The sequence below is a fragment of the Rhinatrema bivittatum genome, chromosome 7 (assembly GCF_901001135.1).
Source record: "Rhinatrema bivittatum chromosome 7, aRhiBiv1.1, whole genome shotgun sequence".
In the NCBI taxonomy this organism is placed as follows: Eukaryota; Metazoa; Chordata; class Amphibia; order Gymnophiona; family Rhinatrematidae; genus Rhinatrema; species Rhinatrema bivittatum.
In genome coordinates this window covers 151,555,112-151,581,208 of record NC_042621.1, presented here as the reverse complement: position 1 = coordinate 151,581,208, position 26,097 = coordinate 151,555,112, and the positions used below count along the sequence as shown (strand labels likewise).

The 26,097-nt window shown below is 43.1% G+C and overlaps 1 protein-coding gene across 1 annotated transcript in view; it reads left to right on the top strand.

Annotated features, from left to right (window-relative positions):
* The window catches only part of LOC115095532 (loricrin-like), a 75,704-nt gene extending 50,107 nt beyond the window's left edge, over nucleotides 1-25,597 (top strand). Inside the window, exons 15-18 of the mRNA XM_029609376.1 lie at nucleotides 21,375-21,383; nucleotides 22,013-22,080; nucleotides 22,484-22,621; nucleotides 25,450-25,597. Of these exons, the coding sequence (XP_029465236.1) occupies nucleotides 21,375-21,383; nucleotides 22,013-22,080; nucleotides 22,484-22,621; nucleotides 25,450-25,524 (290 nt within the window). The 3' untranslated portion in view covers nucleotides 25,525-25,597. The remainder of the gene's footprint in view (nucleotides 1-21,374; nucleotides 21,384-22,012; nucleotides 22,081-22,483; nucleotides 22,622-25,449) is intronic.
* Nucleotides 25,598-26,097: the final 500 nt, after the last annotated feature.

The window sequence follows — 26,097 nt, the reverse complement described above, 5'->3', positions numbered from 1 at the left end:
CGCATGCACATGGATGCGCGCCCGACTTTTTCAGATCTACCCCTAAATTTATGTCTGAGGCAATGGAAGATTAAGTGACTTGCCCAATGTCTCAAGTGGGAGAAGCAAAATTTGAACTGGGCTTCTCTGGTTTTCAGTTTGCTGCTCAAACCACAAAGCAAAGCCTTCCAATAGAATATTGCTTTGGGAGAAAAGCATTGTAAATTCAATACTCACACTCACAGGCTAGTTAGAGGTAATTAAAACTGTGTGAATTGAGGACCCTTTCAACATGAGCTGATGGGTTTTCTACCCTGATTTCATGGAATTTCCCAGATCATAAAATTTCCCATTCTTTGGGAGGATCCTTTCTCAGTTTATGAAGCACTTACTCCTGAGAGGAGGGAAACTCCCTGGGTTATTCAGCATAATCCTTTTGAAAGCCACAGAAGCAGCCTAGCCTAGGAGTTCGATGTGGGATTAACTCTTCCACAATGTTAGAAGGAGCTGGCGGAGAGAGCTGTTTCTCCTCTGCTCTCTCCTGCCAAACTGGAAACAGAATAAAGAAGAATCAAATATCTAGTAGGGTAACCCACAATACATAAGGGGTTTCTTATGATGATTGTCAAGAGTTTAGAATAAAAAAACATACCCTGTTAATAAACATGGCCCAAGAATATATGGGAGAATCTGCTGACACTGTGCCATGGGGCTACAATTTATTGACTTAATTATTGGAAATTTCTGGTTTGTTATTTTTATGATTTGTGATCAAGGTAGAAGGAAACCCATTCACTGGAATGCACTTTTACAGTGGAGTAGGGTATGCTATTATAATCATGGACAGTAACATTTTAGGTGACTTAAAGATAGGGGCTTTCATTTTCTCTCATTACTTTATTTTTTCTGTGAATTTTGATATTTATTTATGTGACATTATTTGTTTACCTCACACTCCAAAAGATTGAGGCAGTTTACAATATTAAAAGAGACTTCAAATCTATAAAGTATGATATCATTAATGGAGACACAAAATTTGCCTGAACACAATTTTTTAAACAATCTCATATTCTATCTTTGAAGAAAGATAGTTATAAAAGAAATTCAGTGAAAAAACAATTTCCATTGATTTTTCTCCTTTGTTTAACAACTAATTTATTTTTTCACTGATTTGTTTTGTGTTTTTACATTGACAGAACAAGGAAAAATAAAATAAAAATTGAAAACAAAAGTCCCTATTTATACTACAGTCAAATATGCTATCACCTACTCAACACATCACATAGTTAGAATTTTAGATAGTGCTGGGAAGGAGTCGGCTGTTGTGGTATATTTAGGTACCAGTGACATAGGAAAGTGCAGAAGGGAGGTTTTGGAAGCCACATTTAGCATTTTAGATAATAAATTGAAATCCCGATCCTTTAGGGTACAATTCCCAAAAATGTTCTCCGTTCCACGTGCAGGACCCCAAAGGCAGTCAGAGCTCCAGAATCTCAATGCATGGATAAATCGATGGTTCAAGAAAGAAATGTTTATGTTTGTTTGGAACAAGGGAGTGCATGTGTTTAAAATGAACGTATAACAGGTAGGGATGTGAATCGTTTTAGGACGATTAAAATTATCGTCCGATAATTTTAATATCGTCTTAAACCGTTATGGAACACAATACAATACAGATTCTAACGATTTATCGTTATAAATCGTTAGAATCGTGAGCCGGCACACTAAAACCCCCTAAAACCCACCCCCGACCCTTTAAATTAAATCCCCCACCCTCCCGAACCCCCCCCCCCCAATAACTTAAATAACCTGCGGGTCCAGCGGCGGTCCGGAATGGCAGCGGTCCGGAACGGGCTCCTGCTCCTGAATCTTGTCGTCTTCAGCCGGCGCCATTTTCCAAAATGGCGCCGAAAAATGGCGGCGGCCATAGACGAAAAAGATTGGACGGCAGGAGGTCCTTCCGGCCCCCCGCTGGACTTTTGGCAAGTCTCGTGGGGGTCAGGAGGCCCCCCACAAGCTGGCCAAAAGTTCCTGGAGGTCCAGCGGGGGTCAGGGAGCGATTTCCCGCCGCGAATCGTTTTCGTACGGAAAATGGCGCCGGCAGGAGATCGACTGCAGGAGGTCGTTCAGCGAGGGTTCCGGCGCCTCGCTGAACGACCTCCTGCAGTCGATCTGCCGGCGCCATTTTCCGTACGAAAACGATTTGCGGCGGGAAATCGCTCCCTGACCCCCGCTGGACCTCCAGGAACTTTTGGCCAGCTTGTGGGGGGCCTCCTGACCCCCACGAGACTTGCCAAAAGTCCAGTGGGGGTCCGGAAGGACCTCCTGCCGTCCAATCTTTTTCGTCTATGGCCGCCGCCATTTTTCGGCGCCATTTTGGAAAATGGCGCCGGCTGAAGACGACAAGATTCAGGAGCAGGAGCCCGTTCCGGACCGCCGCTGGACCCGCAGGTTATTTAAGTTATTTGGTGGGGGATTTAATTTAAAGGGTCGGGGGTGGGTTTTAGGGGGTTTTAATGTGCCGGTTTTTCGATTTTTCGATTTTTCGATTTTTAACGATTTTTAACGATTTTTCACGATATTTTACCCCCCCAAACAGCAACAATACGATTCCCTCCCCCTCCCAGCCGAAATCGATCGTTAAGACGATCGAGGACACGATTCACATCCCTAATAACAGGCGACAAGGGAAATTTGTTTCATTCAGGGGTCCAGAAACAAATTGAGATTACCCAAAATGAAACAAACCTCATTTGATGCATTATTTTTAAATGAATGTATTGAGCTTAAGCCTAGGTCCAAAGCCACGGCCTTGCCTAGGGAATAGGCTGAGGCCCAAAGCATGGCCATGGTCTAGGCATGAGCATGATGCCTGGGTATTGGGGTAGGCCCGGGCTGATGCTGGGTTCTTAGCTGAGACCTAAGCACCCACTTCAACAATCACTTAACTAATCCATCAGTTATCCGTGGAAGTGGCAAGTCCGGGTCCTGATATCTGGCTCTCTAATCAGACCCAGTCTAGATGCCATTGCTAGAATTCTGATGCTGCTGTCTTGATCCGGATCCAAGTCTAACTCCAGAGCACATCCCTGAGGCCAGGTCACACCTGGTCTTCGGATTAGGCCAAAGTCTGGGCCCAGGCCTGATGGCACGGCTTGGCAAACAGGCCAGGTACTGAAGCCAGGGCCTCAACCTGGACCCAACCTTGTCACCAGGGCCTTGCCCAGGGGATTGGTCCCGATACCTGGGCCTTAGCATAGACCAGAGCCTGGACCCAGGCCCAATGCAGTAGGCTCTGCCCAAATCTCAGGTTCTAATATCGGGGCCTCTACCTGAACCCTGGCCCAACACTGGCAGCATTGCTCTTCCATGTCCTCAGCCTATTCAAACCTAAGGCTTTGGCTTGGGCTTAAGCTTCACAGGCAGATCACTACCAGAATGGGTAAGTCGGGGCCAGGGGGGATCTTAGTCATGGCATATTTCCAGGTGGGTATAGGGAGGGACAGGTGACCCCGTTTTTGTTTATGTCCTTTTTTTAAGTTTGATTCTTTTTTTTTTTTCACAAGAATGAAATGAATCAATCATTCAGTAAACCAAAATTCATGGGGAAAAAAACTCCCAAAAATGAACCAAAAAAGAAAAATGAATTGTTTTCCGTACACACCCCTATTATGAACTGGGCATCATTTATGGAAGGGAGGGCCTTCTCCCAAAGGATGGGCTCCACCTTAACCAGAGTGGATCCAGAATGCTGGATCTAACCTTTAAAAAGGAGATAGCACAGCAATTAAACTAGATGATGGGGGAAACAGACAGTCACTCAGAAGCACATGGTTCAGATTGATGTATCTTTGCAGGATACTAAGAAAACATGGAAAGTTGGGCATCCTGGTAGAGAGGTTGCAATAAATGCTAAAATGGACATGGTACCTTTAACAAAAGCACAGACAGAGCAGAAAGATTCTAACAACCTGCCAACTAATAAGCAGGTTCTTAATAGAAACAAAAAACATACTTTGAAATGTCTGTATAATATGCTAGAAGTCTAAAATTTAAGATGGGAGAGTTAGAGTGAATAGCACTGGATGAAGTGGTAGATATAATTGGCATCTTACAGACCTGGAAGAGGGAGATTGGGATGGGTCACTGTGATAGCTGGGTATAGATTATAATGAAATGAACATGATACATCAAATTGGTGGAGGGGTTTGCCCTATATATTAAAGAGGGCGTTGAGTCAAACAGGATAAAAGCTCTGCAAGAAACAAAATACAATGTTGAATTTATCAATACAAATTCCAGGTGAAAAGGGGAATACAATAGAAATGCATTACCATCTACCTGGCCAAAATGAACTAGCAGACAATGAAATGTTAAAAGAAATTAGGGAAGCTTAAAAAATCAGCAGCATAGTAATAATAGGTGATTTGACTTACCCCAGTATTGACTGGGTGACTGTCACATCAGGACATGTAGGAGAGATAAAGTTCTAGATTAAATAAATGGCTGCTCATGGAGCAGATGGTACAAGAATCAAAAGAGGGGAAGCCTAATTCTTAATGGAACACAGGATTTGGTTTTAAGAGGTAACAGTGTTGGAGTCACTTGATAATAGTAATCACAACATTATCAAATTTCACTTAATAACTGGAAGGAGGACACTAAAGAAATCTACTGTGACAGCATTTAATTTTCAAACAGTAACTGTGGTAAAATGAGGAAAATGATTAGAAAGAAACTGAAAAGAGTAGCTGCAAATGTTAAGAGTTTATATCAGGCATAGACTTTGTTTAAAAAATACCATGTGAAGGAAGCCCAGACCAGATGCATTCCACACATTTGAAAAGGTGGAGGAAGGCTAAATGACTCTAGGCCTGATTAAAAGGTCAGGTGAGAGAGGCTGTAATGGTTAAAAGAACATTTTTCAAGACATGGAAAATGAATCTGAATGAAGAAAATATGAAACAGCATAAGCACTAGCAAGTTAGATGCAAAGCTTTGTTAAGGAAGGAAAAAAGAGAAATTTTGAAAAGAAGCTTGCCATGGAAGCAAAAACTCATAATAAAACCTTTTTCAGGTACATTCAATGTAGAAAGCCTGTGAAAGAGTCAATTGGACCATAAGATGATCAAGGGGTAAAATGGGCACTTAGTGATGACAAAGCCATAGCAGAGAGTAAATGAATTATTTGCTTTGGTCTTCATTGAGAAAGATGTAAGAAAGATAACCCTGCCAGAAATGTTGCGCTCGGGGGTGGACCCTTGTCCTGAGGCAGTGGAGAACTGCCTCCTGGTAGGGACCAGGAAGCAACTGCCCCCAGGGGCGGAGTACTGGAGGAGACAGAGGCTAGGAAGAGCTTCACCACTGGAAGCCCGCGGTCCCCCCGGGAGGAGCCCGAAGGGGCCCGGGCCGCTTGGACTTAGGTGGGCCTCACAGGGTCTCCTGGAAGGATGGAAGTCCAGCATGCCCACAGACATAAGGGGAGCGCGGTCAGGTTCGAGACTGGAGGTCAGATGGAACAAGGAGGACCAGAATAGTGTAGTTGATGACAAGGCTAGGAACAGAGCCATAATCTAGAGACGTGGTCAAGCAAGCAAAGGTCAGAGTCCAGGGGTCAGTCCAAGAAGTAGTCAGCAAAGCAGAGGTCAGGTTCCAGAGGTCAGATGAGGTCACAGGCAGGCCGCGGTCAGAAGGCAGGCAGCAGGCAGGTCGAGGAACAGACTGGAGTCAGAAGGCAGGCAGCAGGCAGGCAAGTCGAGGAGCAGACTGGAGTCAGAAGGCAGGCAGTAGACAAGCAGGTCAAGGAACAAGCCGAGGTCAGTACCAGTAAGACAGTCCAGAGGTACCACATAGGGAGACGGACAGATGAACAGGAACAGAAGGACGCTGGAGTACTAGGAAGCAGGAACAAGGCAGGAACAGAACTGGAACAGAAGGATCCTGGAAGGAGACTTGGAACAAGACTGGAACAAGATACAAACGCAGTGACAATCTAGCTTACATGCCGACCCGATTGCCAAGGCAAGGAAGTACAAGCAGGGACTTCCTTATAACAGGGAATCAATCAGGGCATGCTGCAGAGCTAGGACCCACCCTTGGCCCTACAAGAGGCCGGGCGGTCCACGCGCACACGCTTAGGGGCATGGCCAACACAGCCGAGGATGCCGAGCTCTGGCATGAGGCCTGGTGTGCAGTGGAAGGCCCGGGGACTGCCACAGCTGCAGGATGCTGAGGCCTGGAAGCGCTTGCAGCTGCCGCTAGGGAGACCGACCCGGGACCTGCAGTGGAACCATGGAGGTGAGCAGGCCCGTGCGTGGGCCGGGGAAGGACGGGATGCGTAACAAGAAATGATATTCAATGGTGATTATTCAGCAGAACTGAAACAAATCTCAGTGTACCTATAAGATGTAATAGGGCAAATTAACAAACTAATGAGTAGCAAAGCACCAGGACCAGATGGTATACATCACAGCATGTTGAAATAAATGAGAAATGAAACTGTAGACCTGCTATTGGAAATTTGTAAACATTCTGTAGCTTTGTCTATGGCAACTGAAGACTGGAGGGTTGCCAATGTAATGCCAATTTTTAAAAGGGGATTAATGGGTGATATAGAAAATACAGACCAGTGAATCTGGTAGAAACTATCATAAAGAAGAAAATTCCTAAATTATTGATAGGCATAGTATAATTGAACAAAGCTAACATGGATTTAGCCAATGGAAGTCTTACCTCGTTAATCTGCTACATTTTTTGGAGGGAATAAATAAAAATGTGGATAAAGGTGAGCCGTTGATACAGTGTATTTGGATTTCCAGAAAACATTTGATAAAGTAATTCATGAAAGACTTCTTAAGAAATTAGAAAGTCATGAAATAGGGCACAGTGTCCTGTTGTGGATTGGGAACAGGTTAAATGACAGAAATCAAGAGTATGATCTAAATGGTTAATTTTCTCAATGGAGAAAGGTAAATAGTGGAGTGCCGCAAGAATCTGTTCTGGGATCACTGCTTTTTAATATATTTATAAAAGACCTGGAAATGGGAACAATGAATGATGTGATTAAATTTGTGGAAGACACAAAATTATTTAAGGTTGTTAAATCATAAGAGGATTGTGAGAAACTGTAACAGGGCTTTGCAAAACTGAGAAACTGGGCATGTATATCCACACAATGCAAGGTTCTACATTAGGAGTCTCCTTTCAGAAATGGGAACTAGATGTCATCACTGATGATACATTGACATTTTCTGCTCAGTGTGCAGCAGAGCCAAGAAAGCAAATAGAATTCTAAGAATTATTAGGAAAGGAATTGAGAATAAAATAAAATTGGAATATCATAATGCCTCTGTATCACTCCATGCTGTGACTGCATCATGAATACTGTGTGAAATAGTAGAATTAGAAAAGGTACAGAGAAGGGCAATCAGAATTATAAAGGGGGTGGAACAATTCCACTATGAGGAAAGACTAAAAGATTAGGTCTCTTCAACATAGAGAAGAGACAACTGAAGGGATTTATGATAGAAGTCTATAATATAATAAGTGGCATGGTATGAGTAAACATTAATCAGATGGCGCCGGCCATCCAGTGCTCCTACCATGTGACAGGGGCCGGCCAATGGCACGGATACCCTGTCACATGGTAAGGGCAAAGGGGCATCGGTGCCATTTTTTTTTAGAACAGCTGATGCCTGGGAACGGGAAATCTCTTCCCGAGGCCCCCCTGGATCTCTCCTCTCCCCGAGGCCCCCCTGGATCTCTCCCCGAGGCCCCCTGAGGCCCCCAGGTAATTTTAAAAGGTTTTGGGGGGGTCGGGAGGGTGGGGTCAATTTAAAGGGTTGGGTGGGGTTTTTTTTTTAGTGGCGCAGACCTCCCTAAAAAAAAAGGGTCGGGAGAGTGGGGGAGGCTAAGGGGGGTCGATTTAAAGGGTCGGGTGGGGTTTTTTTTTTATCGGGCCATTGGCGCCATTTTAATTAGTGGCAGCCAAAATGGCGCCGATGGCCCGAGAGTGGAAGATCGCGCCGGGACCCCCCCACTGGACCACCAGGTAATTTAACATTTTGGGGGGGTTCAGGAGGGTGGGGGAGGGTAAGGAATTGGTTTTAAAGGGTCGGGGTGGGTTTAGGGGATGTTTTGGTGTGCCGATTTTCCCGCCCTCCCCCAAATAATTCCCGTGCCCTATTTAACGATACAATACAAATGCCCCTGATGATAAATCGGGGGCATTTGTATTGTATCGTGCACTCTAACGATTTAGGACGATGTTAAAATTATCTGAAGATAATTTTAATCGTTCAAAAACGATTCAGATCCCTAATATATACACAGCTTTGTGATCTAAGCAGAAATGTTTTAATTTGATTGAATGTTAACAAGAGAATACTGGGGAGAAAGGAGATGCCCGCAGACCTGATTTCTAATGCAGTGATTTCATGGTTTATTTTATTCCATCAGTAATTCTGATCTTCCCCCCTCCCAAGGACCACTTGGCTCTGGGCAGCACAATGCCAACCTTCAGTGTACAGGACAGATCCATCACTAAAATTCTTGCCTGGCCAACTCTAACAGCTGCCCCCTTTCAGAACAGGATGTAGAGAGCTGCCAAGTTATCCTGTTTCAGGAAGGAGATTTTAGGTCAGTCCTAGATTCCTGACAACCCTATCCCTGAGGCATTATGGGACCTGCAGCACTGAAGTGAATGGGTAGAATTCGGAACTGTTTTAGGATGCAAGTTCAAATTCAGGAGTGACCATAAAATCTCCCTCATGGAAATGGGTTTCTTGCAGCTCTGGGTGTACCTGTAGCTGTCCATCCCAGTAAGGGGCATTTCTGCATCTTCCTGCCCCCACCTGGAACATCATCCTGTCCAGTAGCAAACGTTGGCCAAAATAATCATCACTTTCTCACTTTAGAATAAACTCCTAAGCATTTGCGAGAGCCGCACAAACTTTCACCTACAAACAAGCCCAGAGAAATTTTCTACAAATACCTCATGCCCACCCTCTTCCCACCAGACAGCAGATCTGGAAGGACTGAACTCAGGACTCAAGGGAGGTAGGACAGAGGAGAATGCCCTTTTCCCAGTGGTGACCAACCTTTTACACAGCAAAAGCCAAGGAACCAAAAAACAAGGGGAATGAGTAGTGGTGTGGGTGAGGAAGGGGTGTCCCCTTTAAGAAACAGGGGTAAAGGGAATTCTACAGCTGCTGGAAGCTTTCTCAATCTTTACCTTATCCCCACCAGTCTCTTTCTTCATCCTCCACCCAATCATCACCAGTCTCTCTCTCAATCCGCATACCATTCCACACTCCTCACCAGTCTCTTTCTTCCTCTCACTCCAGCATCTCACCTCTCTTTTACCCCTTATACTCTGCCCAGAATCTCTCTCTTCTGCCTAACATCTCCCTCTTTCTCCCCCTAATCTATCTGTCCCCTCTCCCCACTTGCTATTTTTCTTGTTACTGCTCTCTTTCCCTTAGCTCATTATCTGCTTAGCATCTCCTTTTTTCACTCCTGATCTCTCTCCTCACTCTCTGCTCAGTGTCTTCATTCCTGTCTCTTCTGCTCTCTCTTCTACACATCACCCTCTTATTCTTTCCCCCTGTTTGCTCTCTCTCCTGCCTAGAGGAAGCCGGTAGAGAAGCAGTGGCAATTCCAGGAAGACCTGTGCCACATTAGGGCAGTGGCAGGAACATGCTGAGAGCTATTGCTGCTGCTGCTGCAAAGATCAGCCAATTTTGGGGAAAAAGAGAAGCTCCAGAGAGATAAAGAGACAGCAGCAGCAGCAGCCTCGGAATGCCTTTAGTCAAGACAAACCCAGAAGTAACTAATGGCTTTCCCTGCTTTCAGCTGCTTCCATTGGTGGGGGGGACCAAACTGTGAGGAGTCCTGGATTGAAAGTAGAGAAGCTGCAAGGAAGGAAATTCATAAATCAGCAGGGAGTGAAGGGGAAAATAATTTTACATGCTCCCTGCCCCTGTAAGATAACAGTTCCAATGCAGGGAAGCTCAAATACACACCATTCCTGCTCTAACCCCCAACCCAGCATCTTATATGCATGATTTCAAAAGAAGTATCTGCCTGGTGTCTACATCTTCTCCAGGCTGATCCACCTTCCTCCCAGCATTGGTGCCTTGAACCAGAAGAATGCTCTTCCTGCAGCCAGTGCTGATACCTCTTCTTTCCTTCTTGCTGAGAGCAGTTAAAATGTTAAATATTTGAACTATGTTGGGCTCCGTACCCATAGAGAGCCCCACAGATCAAACAGCTCAGCAGGAAGGACAGAAGAGATGCAGGCTCTGGCTGCAGGAACAGCACTTTCCTGGTTAAAGAAGACACTGGCGCTGGGTGAGAGGGGGAGCAGTCTGAAAAAGCTAAAGTCCCTGGGAAGACCCATTCCATTGAAAACCCTGCAAATACGATGCTGGGTCATGGGGTAGAGGGTGATCATAAGAACATAAGATGTGCCATAATGGGTCAGACCAAGGGTCCATCAAGTTCAACATCCTGTGTCCAACAGAGGCCAAAACAAGTCACAAGTACCTGGCAAGCACCCAAACATTAAATAGATCTCAAGCTACTATTCGTTAAAGATTAATAGCTGTTTATGGACTTCTCCTTTACAAACTTATCCTAACCTTTTATAAACCCAGCTACACTAACTGCAGTAACCACATCTTCTGGTAATAAATTCCAGAACTTAACTAAGTGTTGAATGAAAAAGAATGTTATGCAATTTCTTTTAAATGTGCTACTTGCTAACTTCATGGAATGCCCCTAGCCCTTCTATTATCTGAAATAGTAAATACATTTACATTTACATTTACATACAGGCCGATACAGTACAGTGCGCTCCGACGGAGCGCACTGTTAGCCTGCTCTTGGACATGCATTTTCCCTTACCCCTTATTCAGTAAGGGGAGGAAAATGCGCATCAAACCCGCGGCATCTAATAGCGCCCTCAACATGCAAATGCATGTCACATGGTGGGAGCACTGGATGGCCCGCACCATTTTTAAAGATGGCGCCGGCCATCCAGTGCTCCCTCGATGTAACAGGGGCCGGCCAATGGCATGGATACCCTGTCACATGGTAAGGGCAAAGGGCCATCGGCACCATTTTGATTAGTGGCAGCCAATGGCCCGGGAGCGGGAGATCGCTCCCGGGACCCCCACTGGACCACCAGGTACCTGTAAAACGTTTTTGGGGGGGTCGGGAGGGTGGGGGAAGCTAAGGGATTAGTTTTAAAGGGTTGGGGTGGGTTTAGGGGTTATTTTTGTGTGCTGTTTTTCCCACCCTCCCCCAAAACGATAAGAGAACCCCCACAAACAATTTAGTGGGGATTTCCTATCGGTTTCGGGGAGCCCCCGATTTCTGACGATTTTGAAAATATCATACGTTATTTTCAATCGTCAGAAATACGATTCACATCCCTAATTATGACGCCTAGATCTCTTACCTGGGAGGTAACTACAAAATGATTCTGAGTGTCTTCTAACTACAGCAAAGGTTATTTTTCCCTTTATGCATCACCTTGCACTTTGCCATTTTAAATTTCATCTTCCATTTGGAAGCCCAGTCTTCAAGTCTCACAAGATCCTCTTGCAATTTCTCACAATCCTTTTGAGAATTTACTATTCTCTATAATTATGTGTCATCCGCAAATTTGTGTTATGACTGTACAGCACCATCCCTCCTCCCTTTTTCCCTACCTGGTCCCCCTAAATAGATTACAGCCCAGTACAAGTGTATCTCAGTCATGGTTTTCTGTATACCATGTTTCCATGACAACCACTACATCCAAGCTAGCCTTTTCCATGACTGCCTTTAGATCTAGGACTATATTTCACATTATGTGAGCACCAGGGACACAGTTTTCCAGATGCTACTCTTTCTAACACACTTCTCTTTAAAAATTCACTTACCCAAGTACTTTTACTTACCTTGGAACTTTGTTTACCCATTCCTGATTATCCTAATTTAAAGCTTTCCTCAGTAGGTTGTCAGTCTGTTCTGGCATTGTGCCTCTTCTTTGACTGTTGGACCCCATTTCTGCTCAGAAGTCCTTGAAATATAGTCCTATGAACCGAAAGCCAAAACACTCTTGGCAATATCATCTATGTAGCCATTCATTCATCACAAGAATGGAAGCTTCCCTGCCTGGGCCTTTATCCTTTACTGAAAGATTTCAGTGACACCTACTGTCCAGATTCACAGTGTACCAGACACCAGACACTAGAGGGAGTTGTGATCTGCAGTTTCAGAGCACGGATTGTAGCTATGATGACTTGGCTACACCTAAGTCCCAGCAGTCTGGGTCCCTACGAGCTCCTCCTGCGGGGACCACAGACTTCCAGTGGTGAAGACACAGCTCCTCTTCTTGTCTCTTCATCCGTCTCCGCAGTCGCCTCAGTCTCCAGTGCCGAGGGTCAGCTGGTCCCATCTTCTGCTCTGCCTCGCCACCCGATGAGAGAACCTACGGATCTTCTGAAAGGTATACCGTCCTCCTGTCAGCCAAGGGTTCACAAGCCTGAGCATAACAAAAAATTTCCTGGATACAATTTATCTGACTAAGTAAGGGGTTTCCAGGGATTTCTTTGTGAGCCAAACTTATCTAGATAAGTTAGATGGATAACACATTTATTCAGCCTTATCTAACTTAGTTATCTGAACAAATTAAGGACTTGATTGTTATGTTGCCAGTGTTGCTGTTAGTGCAAAGCTAGACACAGCTAGAGCTGTATGACTCTATCTACCCAGCTGATATGGAGAGGAGGGTTGGGGTGATGGCAGTGGGGTTTTTGCTAAGCCCTCCAGCCTAGCTCACTTACAACATTATTTTAAAATCAATTACTGGCACAGCATGGCAGCACACTTCGTCATTGGAATGGCCAGTGCTGGGGCTCTGGTTGTGAATAACCAGCCATTTTTAAGACAAAGGTCACCCAGCCTTCCTACAGAATACATGAAAACACAGCCCATCTGAATCCAAAGCTGTAAAATTATCCTTACCATGCCAAGGACAATAGGATGCCATATGGGTCCCACTCTTCGCAGTTGTGGTGGTGGGGAGAACACCGTGGCTAAATTGACTACTCCTATCACACAATGCCCAATCACTCTCTGCCCTTTGAAAACATACAGTCGAGATGGAGCTGGGGCTGTCATTAGGGCCAAGCTGTGCCCTGTAGACATGGCCACACGCTTGGAGCAGAAACTATAGGGCAGATCTAGGATGGGTTTGTATGGTAAGCATAAACCTTTTAAGTGAGAGCTCAACCCCAAGCCACCTCCCCTTCCCATATCCTTGCTATCTCTGTCCTATGCCATCCCCTTCCTTACTACTCCCCCTTCCCATACCTTGTCATCTCTTTCTCGGGCCCATCTCCTCACCTGCCCACCTCCACTCCCCCTACCTCTTCCCACCTCACCTCACCTGTCCACCTCCACTCCCCTCACCTCTTCCATCCCTGACCTCCTACCTCCTCGCCTGCTTGTGCTCTTTTCCATTCATGTTTTGCCCTGCTCTTTTAATCAGGTCTTTATCACAAGAGTGGCTATTAAGAACAGGCTCTTAATAGCTCAATGCAAGATTCTGCATATCTTAGTATTAAATCTCAGCTGCCAGACTCTGGACCATTCTTTGGTCTTCACTAGATCACTCCTCATGATTTCCACACCTTCCTGGCTTACTTCCCTGTTATAGATTTGGTATCATCTGCGTCAATCCTATTAAAGATGGCCCACAATCTAAATGGCTATGATTCATAAACCTTCATCTATAGTAAAAAAAAAAAAAAGCCTTTATTGGTAAACAAAGGGAGTTTATTATACTGGAAATATAATACAAATATTGGTCAAGAAAGACATGTTCTTTTGCTGACTCTTACATTGAAAACATTAATGGCATCAAGAGAAGAAATATGGTGAATACACGCAGCTAAAGAGATTAATAATACTATCATAAAATTACATTCACTGAAAAGCTTTCTGATAAAGTTGAGTGTCTCCCATCAAGTCCTCCAGAGCTCATTTTTCTTGGTGCAAGAAGAATAGTTTATGGATTACTACCATCACCTTGCCTAGAGCTTGAAAGCTTCCTCCATCTTCTCCTGGGCAACAGAAGGAAAAAGATCTGCATACATTGGGAGGTACCAAAGTGCCCTACCTCTACCCAGTGACTGAACCTAATTGCACTATCAAAATATAACACTTCCTGGTCTTTCTTTCTGCTGGCATCATTCTTTTATCATACTTCACTTGGTTTCTCCACCCTGTTCAAGATGTTAGTTACCTATGAATAACTATGCATGTCTGAAAAGGAAAAATGTGACTAATTCATTCTGCACTGAAGATGATAATGTATTATGCAGTTAAAAGTGGGGATGTCCCCAAAAGCTTATGAAGTGGGGATTATTCTTCTCCAATATACCTGAGGCTCTCTGTTCCAGTTTTCTAATGTAGGCTAGAAATATTTTCATTCACTTGACTCAGCAAATAATTATTGCAAAGACATTTTTCAAAGCCATGACTGGTCAATTAAGCCTTTGGGGATTCTTTAAGCCAGCAGAAAATCTATGGCTAGAAAACTCTACCTGCTGTTGGAAATTTACTAGCCTAGCTAACACGTGCTACCACCAGGTATAACTCTCAAGTCAATAAATATCTTAATAAGAGAGCTATAATTTCAAACCATGAAAAATTACTGACAAACTGAATCACAGAAAATGTGGATGAGGTAAAGATGACACAAAGTGTTCATTCTTTTACACAATTTATAAAGTAGGTTCTTTTCTGTTATTTTCTTGAGGCATCAAGTATATGCCAAAAACATTTATTGGAGTAACACAAAAAGACCTAATTAAAGAGAATGAATATGATAACATTCAGGGCAATTTTCAATGCAATTTAATCATATTAAAACAAATGAATGTGCCTAGATTATCCTGTTTCCTTAAGCATGTGCAATATTTTACCTTCCTTGGCCCCCATAATTTATTAGTTATACAAAATAGTGTCATCAGTGTATTCAGCAGTGCAATAGTTATTGCACATGATTTAAATGTGTGCAGAGGAGGCCAACGGAAACACAACACAACAAAAAACAAGAGAGAAAGCGAAAAATAAAATAGAAAAAGAAGCCGACCAACTCACGCGGTGAGTGACACGCCCCCTGAGAGGCTCTAGGCCTATCAGAAGGCGCTGGGAAGGGCTTTAAATCTTCACGCCTCCCAGCAGCGTCGCACGCCAGGCGTCGCATGTCCGAAGGAGCACGACATAAGGGGCCTGCCCCTTAGCGCACCCCTTGGAGTGCCCCAGGACCAAGGGCCTCTCCCTCTCTCGGACAGCGTAACCATCTACACCTAAAACATACAACTCCAACACTCGCAAAAACCCTCCCAGGCATCCATTCAACCTCTTCAAACGTCCATCCAGCTTCCACCAGCAACCTTCCATCCTACTCAAACCTCACCGGCACTCGTCCTGATCTCACCCTGACATCAGCCAGCTGCATACAGGCTTCATCCAGCATTCACCCTATCTACATCCAGCATTCACTCTAACATCATCCGCTTCCATCCAGAACGCATCCTGACTTCATTCAACACTCACCCTGACCCCATCCAGCATTCACCATGACTTCATCTGCTCTCATCCAGCATTCAACTTGACTTCATCTGCTCTCATCCAACATTCAACCAGCATTCATCCCGACTCCATCCAGCATTCTCCCCGACTGCATCCAGCACTCATTCTGACTTCATTCTAACCCATCCAGCACTCATCCTAACTCATCCAACACTCATCCGAATCACAACAATAAATCATCTGCTCCTCAGCAAACAATCTTCCTAATCAACTGTACCACTCTCACAGACCTCATCCAATTATCATCCCATCAAATTTCAGCTACTGCCTCTTCCTTCACTCATCCAGACCTCCTCCCAAAATCCTCCTCCCTCCCTCCCGTCCATAAACATCTTCTCCAACATGACAACACTTAGCCCATGACTACAAGACCAGAGGGTCGCTCGAGCACCCCAAGAAACTCCAAACAAATTGATGATGGATTCACCCCCAATGTGACTCATCAGAAAAGAAACAGATACCTGATTAACATCCCACTCATGAAACATATCAAAAACCTATTTTATCTCACCTTCTTTCTGATAAATGCCCAATCTTTAACCAAGAAATTCATTCTAATATCAGACATAATCCTAGAAAAGAACCCCAACTTCATCGCCATAACCGAAACCTGGTTTAAAAATACCGATCAAGTGCTAACAAATCATCTAACCAACAATGCTTACAACTTATTTTCAGTCCCACGGAAGTCTCACAGAGGAGGAGGACTACTCCTCATCATAAAAAAGCATCTCGCAATGAAACCGATACCTCACAACCTCCCTAAGAAATATGAAATTGCTCTATTTGACTCAGAATGCCTACAATTATGTCTAGTATACTGCCCTCCCAAACTTCTAGACAAGGATGTAGACTTAGAATTCTTAATAACAAACATTAGCAGGAAAAAACCGACCATATTACTCAGGGATTTCAACCTCCACACAGATGCTAACCCCAGATCACAAAACTGTCAAACCTTGATCGACATGCTATCCAGCCTAAACCTGAACCAACTAGTTAACAACCCCACTCATAAAGCAGGTCACACTTAAGACCTGATCTTCCCCAACAACTATTTCTCAGATACATCAATATCAACCAAACCAGTCCCCTGGTCCGACCACTACCTCTTACAATGCAGGACACTAGTAAAAACCAACAACATAACAAGAACAAACAAACCACTGTCATTCAAATACAGATCACCCTTCCAGCCCAACTTACTCCAACAAGAACTAGGAAAGCAACTAGCAAATCAGGACCTCTTCCATACAAACAATGCTACTCAATCCTGGTTTCACCTTACAGAACAAACTGCAAATAACATAAATACCGAGAAATTGAAATTGATTAAAAAAAAACAAAACAGAGGGAAAAAAAACCCATGGTTCAACTCTCAACTGAGATCAATGAAATCCAACCTGAGGAAGATGGAAAAAGAATGGCGAAAATCGAAATGCCTAGTAACCCTACAAAGATACCGCACACAACTCGCCTTCTACAAAAAAATGATTCTGAACACCAAACGCGATTACTATAGTCAAAAGAAAAAAAACTCCACAAATAGCTCCAACTCCCTCTTTAACATTGTAAGAAACCTCATAGATGAGAATAACAACACCTCCACATCCGACACAAATAATTTAAGCCAAGAACTTGCCATGTTCTTTAAGAATAAAATAAGCAAAATTACGGGCACCTTCAACAAATCCCCGATCACAGAAGAACATTTGAGCACAACAACCATAACGCCATGGTCAAATTTCGACCCAATTTCAAATACTGAAACAGAAAAAATGCTAAGAAAAATAAACCCAGCTTGTCATGATCTTGATATAATCCCAACCCGAGAGTTAAAGGAAATGGCACACATCATCGCCCCAACCATAGCTGCAATTATAAACAAATCACTAGAAGAAGGTGAGCTACCAACTAAATTAAAAATCGCAACAATCACACCAATATTAAAAAAAAAGAACCTGGATCTTGATGATTTGAATAATTACCGTCCTCTATCTAACCTTCCCTTACTCGCAAAGATGACAGAGAAAGCAGCACTGTTACAGCTCAATGAACACCTAGAGAACAATATTCTACATCCTTCACAACATGGTTTCAGGAAGAACCACAGCACAGAAACACTGCTACTCAATATATCAGACAAAATAATAAGAGGCTTCGACAACAAACTAAGCCATTTACTAATCCTACTCGATCTCTCTGCTGCATTCGACACTGTAGACCACAACAGCCTGATATCAAGACTTGCAAGCATAGGTCTTTCAGGCAAAACTCTTAACTGGTTCACATCTTTCCTAAAAGACAGGTTCTTCAAAGTCACCCTTAACAACAACTCTTCTGATCCCCTCCCCCTCGAAACAGGGGTACCACAAGGATCCACCCTCTCAGCCACCCTCTTTAATATTTACCTACTCCCACTATGCCAACTCATCTCAAGTCTAGGCGTAACTTTTTATATGTACGCCGACATTCAACTCTCATTCCAATAACCTCAACAATTGAAGATGCATTGAGCCTAACAGCCAACCACCTTATCTCAATTAGAAACATGCTGAACCACCTAAAGTTATGCCTCAACATGTGCAAAACAGAATGCATCCTCATCGAAAGAAATAACACAGGACAAATATCCCCAATGCCTTCCTTACAAATTGACAACACCAACATCCAACTGAAGAACAATGCAAAGGACCTCGGGATCTGGATCGACAATGAACTAAGACATCACAACGAAAACCAAAGAAGGCTTTCATAAACTTCACATTCTCAAACATCTTAAACCGCTACTACACCAACAAGATTTCAGAACCGTCCTTCAATCTCTTATCTTTACCAGCCTCGATTACGGCAACTCACTCCTGATTGGCCTTCCAAAATCCGCACTAAAACCGCTCCAATTGCTACAGAATGTCACTGCCAGAGTACTAACCGGCAAGAAAAAATCAGACCACATCACCCCTGTTCTAAAAAGTCTTCACTGGCTACCGGTTGAACAAAGAATTAAATTCAAAACTTTAACATTACTACACAATGCAATGTACAAAGCAGACAACACCACCCTCGATAACATGATTCAGATACACAAATCACAATGAACGACGAGAACCTCCAACAAACTGCACCTAGTCATTCCCTCTCTTCCTTCAGCAAAGCTTTCCAACACTAGGAACAGAGTCTTCTCAATCGCGGGACCGAAATTATGGAACTCCTTACCAGATCACCTAAGCACACTCAGCAACTTCAAAACATTCAATAAGGAAATCAAAACATGGTTATTCAGACAGACATTTCCAGATGGTGTTGGCTAAGCCAAACGCAACCGCTCTGAAACATTATCCCTCCCAATTATAATTGCACTAATCTTACTATGAGAACCTCTCCCTTGACTATTCACACCCAATCTTAGACTCCTAAAAAGTGAATATTTTTGCTCAATCTAGCTTGACTCTGACCGATCCCAGAGATATAATCCTCCCGTTCCTTACCCAATTCTACCATAGAAAGAGAATCCCAAATCACTCATGTTATTATGTAACATATGTATCAATACTTATTTGTACATTGTTTGTACACTACCCGCACACTACATGACCTATGCTTATTATGTTTATGTCGCTTGTTCTTAGAAGGTAATAAGGATTTCAGTTAATAAGTTACTCGGTTATATTGTCCTTTATCTGTAATAAGTTGTTAAAATGTAAACTGGAGTGAAGGCAGCTTGCTATACCTCAGTTTATAAAAGACTTCAAATAAATAAATAAATAAATAAATAAATAAATAAATGCCCCTGTCCAACACAGCTTACAATATAAAATTGAGCAGAAAGATGTAATATCTCCTGCGCAAGGTCATAAAGTCAAAGGTGTTTAAGTGAAACAGAGTCCTGAATTTGCAGCTCTTTGTTTCAATGTTAAAGTATGCTACATTTAATGTGATATTTAGGGCCGGCTCTATGAATTCAGCGGTACTGGGGGGCGGAGGGCAAGCGGGGGGCGGGCCTGTGAAAGCCGGCAGTAATCACACCACCGTGGTGTTATCGATGCTGGCTTTCCCGCCCAATAGCGCCACCATGAAAGGAGGCACTATTGGGCCCGCTACTGGCAGCGATAAGGTGTCCTACCTTTTCGCCATCAGAAAAGTCATCGTGGAGTCTGCCCCCAACGCCACCCTGACTCCTCCTCTTCCAATGCAGACTCCGCTCCAATTCCGCCCCAATTTAGCTATGATATGTAATCCCTTTAGAAAATGACCCCCTTAGTTAGTTTAATGCATTTGGGAAAAATAATTTCTTCCATTCAAAGTAAAAACCAAGCTGATATACAATTAAGAGAAACAATACCTTACATTCTCTAAAAATAAAAAATAAAATAAACATACACATCAAGAATAAATGAGATAAAAAACTTGAAATATCGGGCAATAATATCTTTTGAACAATATAAAATCAAAATGTATAAAGGATATAATTAAAACTAAAGAATTATAAAATGTTCTTCATGGACCATACCAAAAGAGAAGGAAAATTAAATTAATCATAATTATTCTTCATAGGCCCTTCAGAACAGGAACACTTTCAGACCCTTTGTATATTCCTTGTAATCCATTTGAAGACATGGTATAAAGGTCAGGGAATCCCAAAATGAGGGAGATAAAAATACAAAGGCCAGTTCCCTAATTCTTTCTAGCCTAATTTCTCTAAAGCTGGGAGCTTTCAAAAGCTACTGTTGAGAAGAGTTAAGATAGTGATTAGGTGTATACGGAATTAACATTGGACAGCCGGCGCCATCTTGTGCTCCTACCATGTGACAGGGGCCGACCAATGGCACCGGTAGCCCCTGTGACATAGTAAGGACAAAGGCTATCGGCGCCATTTTGAATACTGGCAGCCGACGGCCCGAGTGCAGGATATGGCTCCAGGACCCCCGCTGGACCACCAGGGACATTTGGCAAGTCTTGGGGGTGGGGGGGGAGTCAGGAGGGTGGGGGTTTATTCGTTAGTGATATATTGTATTCGTGGGGATTCGCCATACGTTTCGTGACCCCCACGAATACAACAAATTTGGCATATACGTTGCGGCTTGCCAATGCGTTGCAAATGAATGCACACCCCTACAAAACATTGTTGTGAGGGAGACCCTGGTTCAAACCGCAACTTGGGTGCAACTTCTTAAACAGAAAGGGCTGGAATACTGCAGAAGCAGCATTTACAGCCCTCAGAGGAAGAGAGCCCTAACTGTGACTGAAACACATTAACATAGTGGTCAGTTTCACAGTGCCTTGCATACCAGTTTTGGAGAGAATTATGGGTATATCCTCTGGCCATAGGTATTTGCTGTGATACTGCACAACATGAAAACACTTTTAAAATGCAAGGAAAACTCCAGGTAGTTACAAATGCAAGTTTATGATATGCTAAAGCAGAAAAGACTAAAGTTTCATACATAAAATCATTCTTCTTACTTTGTTTTTTTATGCAATATAAGACACAAGTACATCTTCTAAGAAACCAGTTAAAAATAGATGCAAAACTCCAGCTGGTTTTGAATGATGTTTCAGGATATGTTCAAGCATAGAATACAGAAGCTTCACAGACTCACACTTCCTATTCTATTCTATTCTATTCTATTCTATGACATCAGAAACATCCACAAGTGGCAAAGGTAGTGCTTGTGGAGGACAGTCATATCAGAGCACAGGGGGCTCACAGGTTGGAGTTGATTCATGCCAACAGAAAGATCAAGGCTATGGTCATAAGTTTTATTTTAATAATTTTTCTTACAAACCCTTTAAAAATTGCTGAGTGAGATTTGTAGCTAAGATAGTAAATTTTTCACAAGCAGCATGAATCATATTTTATATTTAATAATTGTTTTCAAGACCCGGGTTGGTCTGATTACAAGTGGCCATGCTGCACACTGCTGTGTGGGTTGCATGGGTTCAATTCCCCAAATTGATTTCAAGGCAGACAGGGCTGGAATACTGTGGAAGCAGCATTTATGGTCTCCCAATGAAGGGAATCCCAACAGAGATGCCTTCTGGACAGACTCAGGGTGATTAATGCCTACAAGATTGTGGAGAGAATCATGTTCTCTGCCAACATGGAAACAATTTTGTAAATGCAGGGAAAACTTCAGGAAATTACAAATGCAGATTCATGATGTTTTGAAGCAGAGAAGACAAAACTATCATAGAATCATTCTTCCTATTCTGCTTTATTCTGCAATGCAACAGACAAATACATCTTACAAAGAACAAGTTAGAAATCGAGATAAAACTCCAGTTTGTTTGAATGAAGTTTCATGAGATCTTGAAGCTGAGAATACAGAAGCTTCACAGACTCACACTTCCTTTTCTTTTCTTTTTTATTCTATGACATCAGAAACATCCACAAGTGGCAAAGGCAGTGGTTGTGGAGGACAGTCGTATCAGAGCACCATGGGCTCACAGGTTGGAGTTGATTCATGCCAACAGAAAGGTCAAGGCTATGGTCTTAAGTTTTAATTTATTTTAATAATTTGTCCTTTGAAATCTTTTAAAACCTTCAGTGTTAATTTTGTAGATGGTACATTTTTCTCAAGTGGCATGAATAATATTTTATATTTAATAATATCCTCAAAGCCCCAGGGTTGCCTGATGACACAGTGGCGGCACTGCACAGTACTGTGTGAGTGACCTGGGTTCAATCCCAAAACTTCATTTCAAGGCAGATGTGGCTCAAATACGGTGGAAGCAGCATTTATAGTCCCCTACAGGAAGGGAATCCGAGCAGTGACATCTACTAGTTTTATGACATGTTGAAGCAGACAAGTCAAAATCATTCTTCCTACCCTATTCTGCTTTGAATTTCTAGAGACAAGCATTTCTTCCAAGGGTGGCAATGATGGAGGGCAGTGCGGTCAGCAGTCACAGTGCGGTCAGCAGTCACAGTGTGGTCAGCAGTCCCAGTGCTCGCAGGGAGTTGGTAACCAATGCCAACGGAAAGGTCAAAGTAAGGATTGAAAGTTTTACTTAGCAGTAATAATAATAATAAAGATAATTTTATATACTGAGTAAGAATTGCTATACATTCTTGGGAAAGATTTCTATTACTAAAACCTCCCATTGTTTATGAAGGTACTGTATTATTCCATATTTCAATTTTGATTTTAATAATTGAATTTGAGTAAGTGAGCTTCACATTTCAGTTTTATTTTTAGCAATAACCTGACCACTTTATGCTATGTGAGATATCAGCCTTTTTATAGGTGGAAAATTAATTAAATAATTTGGTTGAAAATATAAAGATTAGTAGAAATATAGGACCTTTCTTAAATGTCATAACTCAGCTGGGTTTGAACAAGCATGCAAAATATTTATCATCTGATTCTATTAGAGTCATAACCTGCAAAAATTAAGTTTTTGTATTTGTATTTGGAGTTCAGATTTATTTACTCGTCTTCTCCAGATCTTAGTTTAAGATGGGTTACAAATCAAGCATTCTTCTAAGCCTCTATATAATTTTGTTTGAAAGGTACCCTCCTATCCTTTAAAACCCCCTTGCCCTTCCAACACTCCCACTATTATTCAATACAAGTAACTTTGGGGTAGATTTTCAAAGGGTTATGCGCGTAATAGACGTGCATAACCCCCGAAAACCTACTCCTGCGCACGCCGAGCCTATTTTGCATGGGCTCAGCAGCGTGCGCAAGCCCCGGGACGTGCGTATGTCCCGGGGCTTGGAAAAAGGGGTGGAAAGGGGGTGAGAAGGGGCAGGGCCGGGGGTGGGGTGGCGGGAAGGGGGCAGTCCCAAGTCCTCCAGCACAGCGGCCGTGCCAGAGGTTCGTGCGGTGGCAGCTGGCCGGCGCGCGCAAGATACGCCTGCAAGAGGCAGGCGTAAGAAATAAAATAAGGTGGGTGGGATTTAGGTAGGGCTGGGGGGGTGGGGGGACCAAAAGAAAAGTTCCCTCCAAGGCCGCTCCGAAATCAGAGCGGACTTGGAGGGAACGGGGAAAGCCATCGGGGCTCCCCTCAGGCTCGGCACGCGCAAGGTGAGCAAGTGTGCACCCCCTTGCACGTGCCGACCCCGGATTTTATAACATGCACTAAGCATTTTTTCCAGATAAAAAAAGAAGAGAAAATCTTGAGCACATAGGCCCTGTGGTGATTTAAAATTTCCCTTTAATTTACTCTACAAAAAATAGACAATTCTGTTGCAGTACAATGTTATCAGTTTTATTTTCTAATATAGCTACATGGGAAAGACCACATTTCATGCAATCTCTTGGTGCTCCCAACATCCAATTCATACAATCAGACTTATTTACATTCTAGAAAATAGTGTCAGTATGAGTCATCAGTACAGAATCAGCATGACCTGTCCTACTTATAATTAGCAATTCAGCCCTAGTAAGAAAGGGTCATATTTCAGATTGATCAATCATAGATTCACTTCTGCATTTTACTTCAATAATATATGTCTTACCTGTTTTATATCATTACTAGCCGTTAAGCCCATTAAAACAGGCGAGATTCCATCGGTCAGACTGGCACGGTTAGAGCTGCTCTGTTCTCCACAACTTCCCTTTTCCTTCCATCCCCTCTCATCATTCCTTTCCTTCCCCTCTCACCTCATCTACAACCCCTTCCCTCTCCCAGCCCTCCTCCACTCTTTTTTCTCTTCTCCAGAACTTCTTACCCTTCCCACTTGTTTAGTCATATCCTCTTCCCTTTTCCTTCCCCTCTCACCTTCCCTTTCCTTCCCCTTGTCCCCTCTCCCTCAGCCCTCCTCCACTTCCTCTTTTTCTCTACTCCACTTTACCCTTCCCACTTACATCCTCTTCCTTCCATCCCTTCTCATTTTCCCTTTCCTTCCCTCCCACCTCCTCAACCCCTTCCCTCTCCCTCAGCCCTCCTCCACTCCCTTTTTCTGTCCTCCACAACTTTACCCTCCCCACTTACTCACATCCTCTTCCTTCCCCTCCCACCTCCTCCACAACCCCGTCCCTCTCCCTCAGCCCTCCTCCACTCCCTCTTCTCTTATCCAGAAGGCGCGCCTGACACTTAGATACCGCCGCCGCTGCTCCATGGGAGGTCTCCAGGGTTCTCTCTCGTGCGCGCCTCTCCACCGGGCTCGTTGCTGGCCCGTCCGACGCTCGGTGATGAGGCGCGCACGCGAGAGAGAGACCCCTGGAAACCTCCCATTTCTATGTCTGTGCTGCCGCTTCTCCCCGCGCGAGAGAGAGAGACCCCCCGGAGGCCTTCTGTGCTGCCGCCGTCGCCGTTGCTCCTTCCCGCCGCTTCATTCCTTCCCAGCACCATGTTGCTGCCCTCTGACCGACGTGCTCTCGCGCATGCTCAGTAGAGCTGCTCTCTACTGCGCATTTGCGGCACGTCGGTCCAAGCCCATTTATATGGTAGATTGGAAAAGGTCAACATAGCCTAAGTTGTAATTATAATTCATCTAAAAGCACAGCACATTTTGTAACATAAGAAATGATCACACATCATTAAATCTAATTTCTAGCAAACATAGCAAAAAATCAGTAAAGAATATTATAAGCTATATTGGACTATATTGGACAGAGAAATTAAATAAAACTCATAGTTTTTTCAGCCTCTAAGTCAGTTAAGAGCCAAGTTTGTGGTGGTGGTGGTGAATGTGATAAATGAGTGAATTCTATTATTATGCCAATATTGAAAAAGTAAAACAAATATTCAAGAAAATGTCCAGATAGAAATTATTATTATACAGGGAAGTAAGTATGAAGGAACCAATCCGGGAAGCCAGAAAAAATGTTTTCTACTGCATTTACACTAATTCTATGATTCATTTTCTAGGTGGAGATCAATACACAGACCAGCAGAAACAAGGCCAATGTGGTTCAAAGAAGTAATATTGAAAAACTGCTTTAGTTAATTAAGATCATGCATGTTAATCACAGTGCTTAAATTCTGATTTGAAAAGAATAATCATATAAAGTTAACTCCAAGGCTTCATTTATCATCAAAATGTATCACATGCTTAAATATAATTTTCTTGCTATATTAAAGCAATCATTGTGACTAAACATATAATATTTGCTGATTTATTAATGCTTTACATTTGGAATCTCTGCTAGGATAAAGTGCAGATCAGGGAGCCTTGGGGGATATTAATAATCATAGTTAAGCACAGGATGTAGTAAACATAGGAAACTAGAAGGGTGAATCATTCACTATACAGGGCTGAGTAAGCTCTTCAGTGGATCCCTTCAAACACAGATTTATAATTTTCTCATTTAAACCTGAATTTCCCTTTAAAACTTATAAGCCATGTGTTGGATACTAACAACCAGAAGGAAGAAGATATGAGTGGCTCCAACAAAGGTCTGCTTACTAGAGAAAAATATTTACAGGGTCAAGGGTGCTTTTAATGAATGGTATTCCTTCAAACATTTGGCATAGTAGCATATTTACTGTTGTTTTAATTTCTGATTTAATTATTCA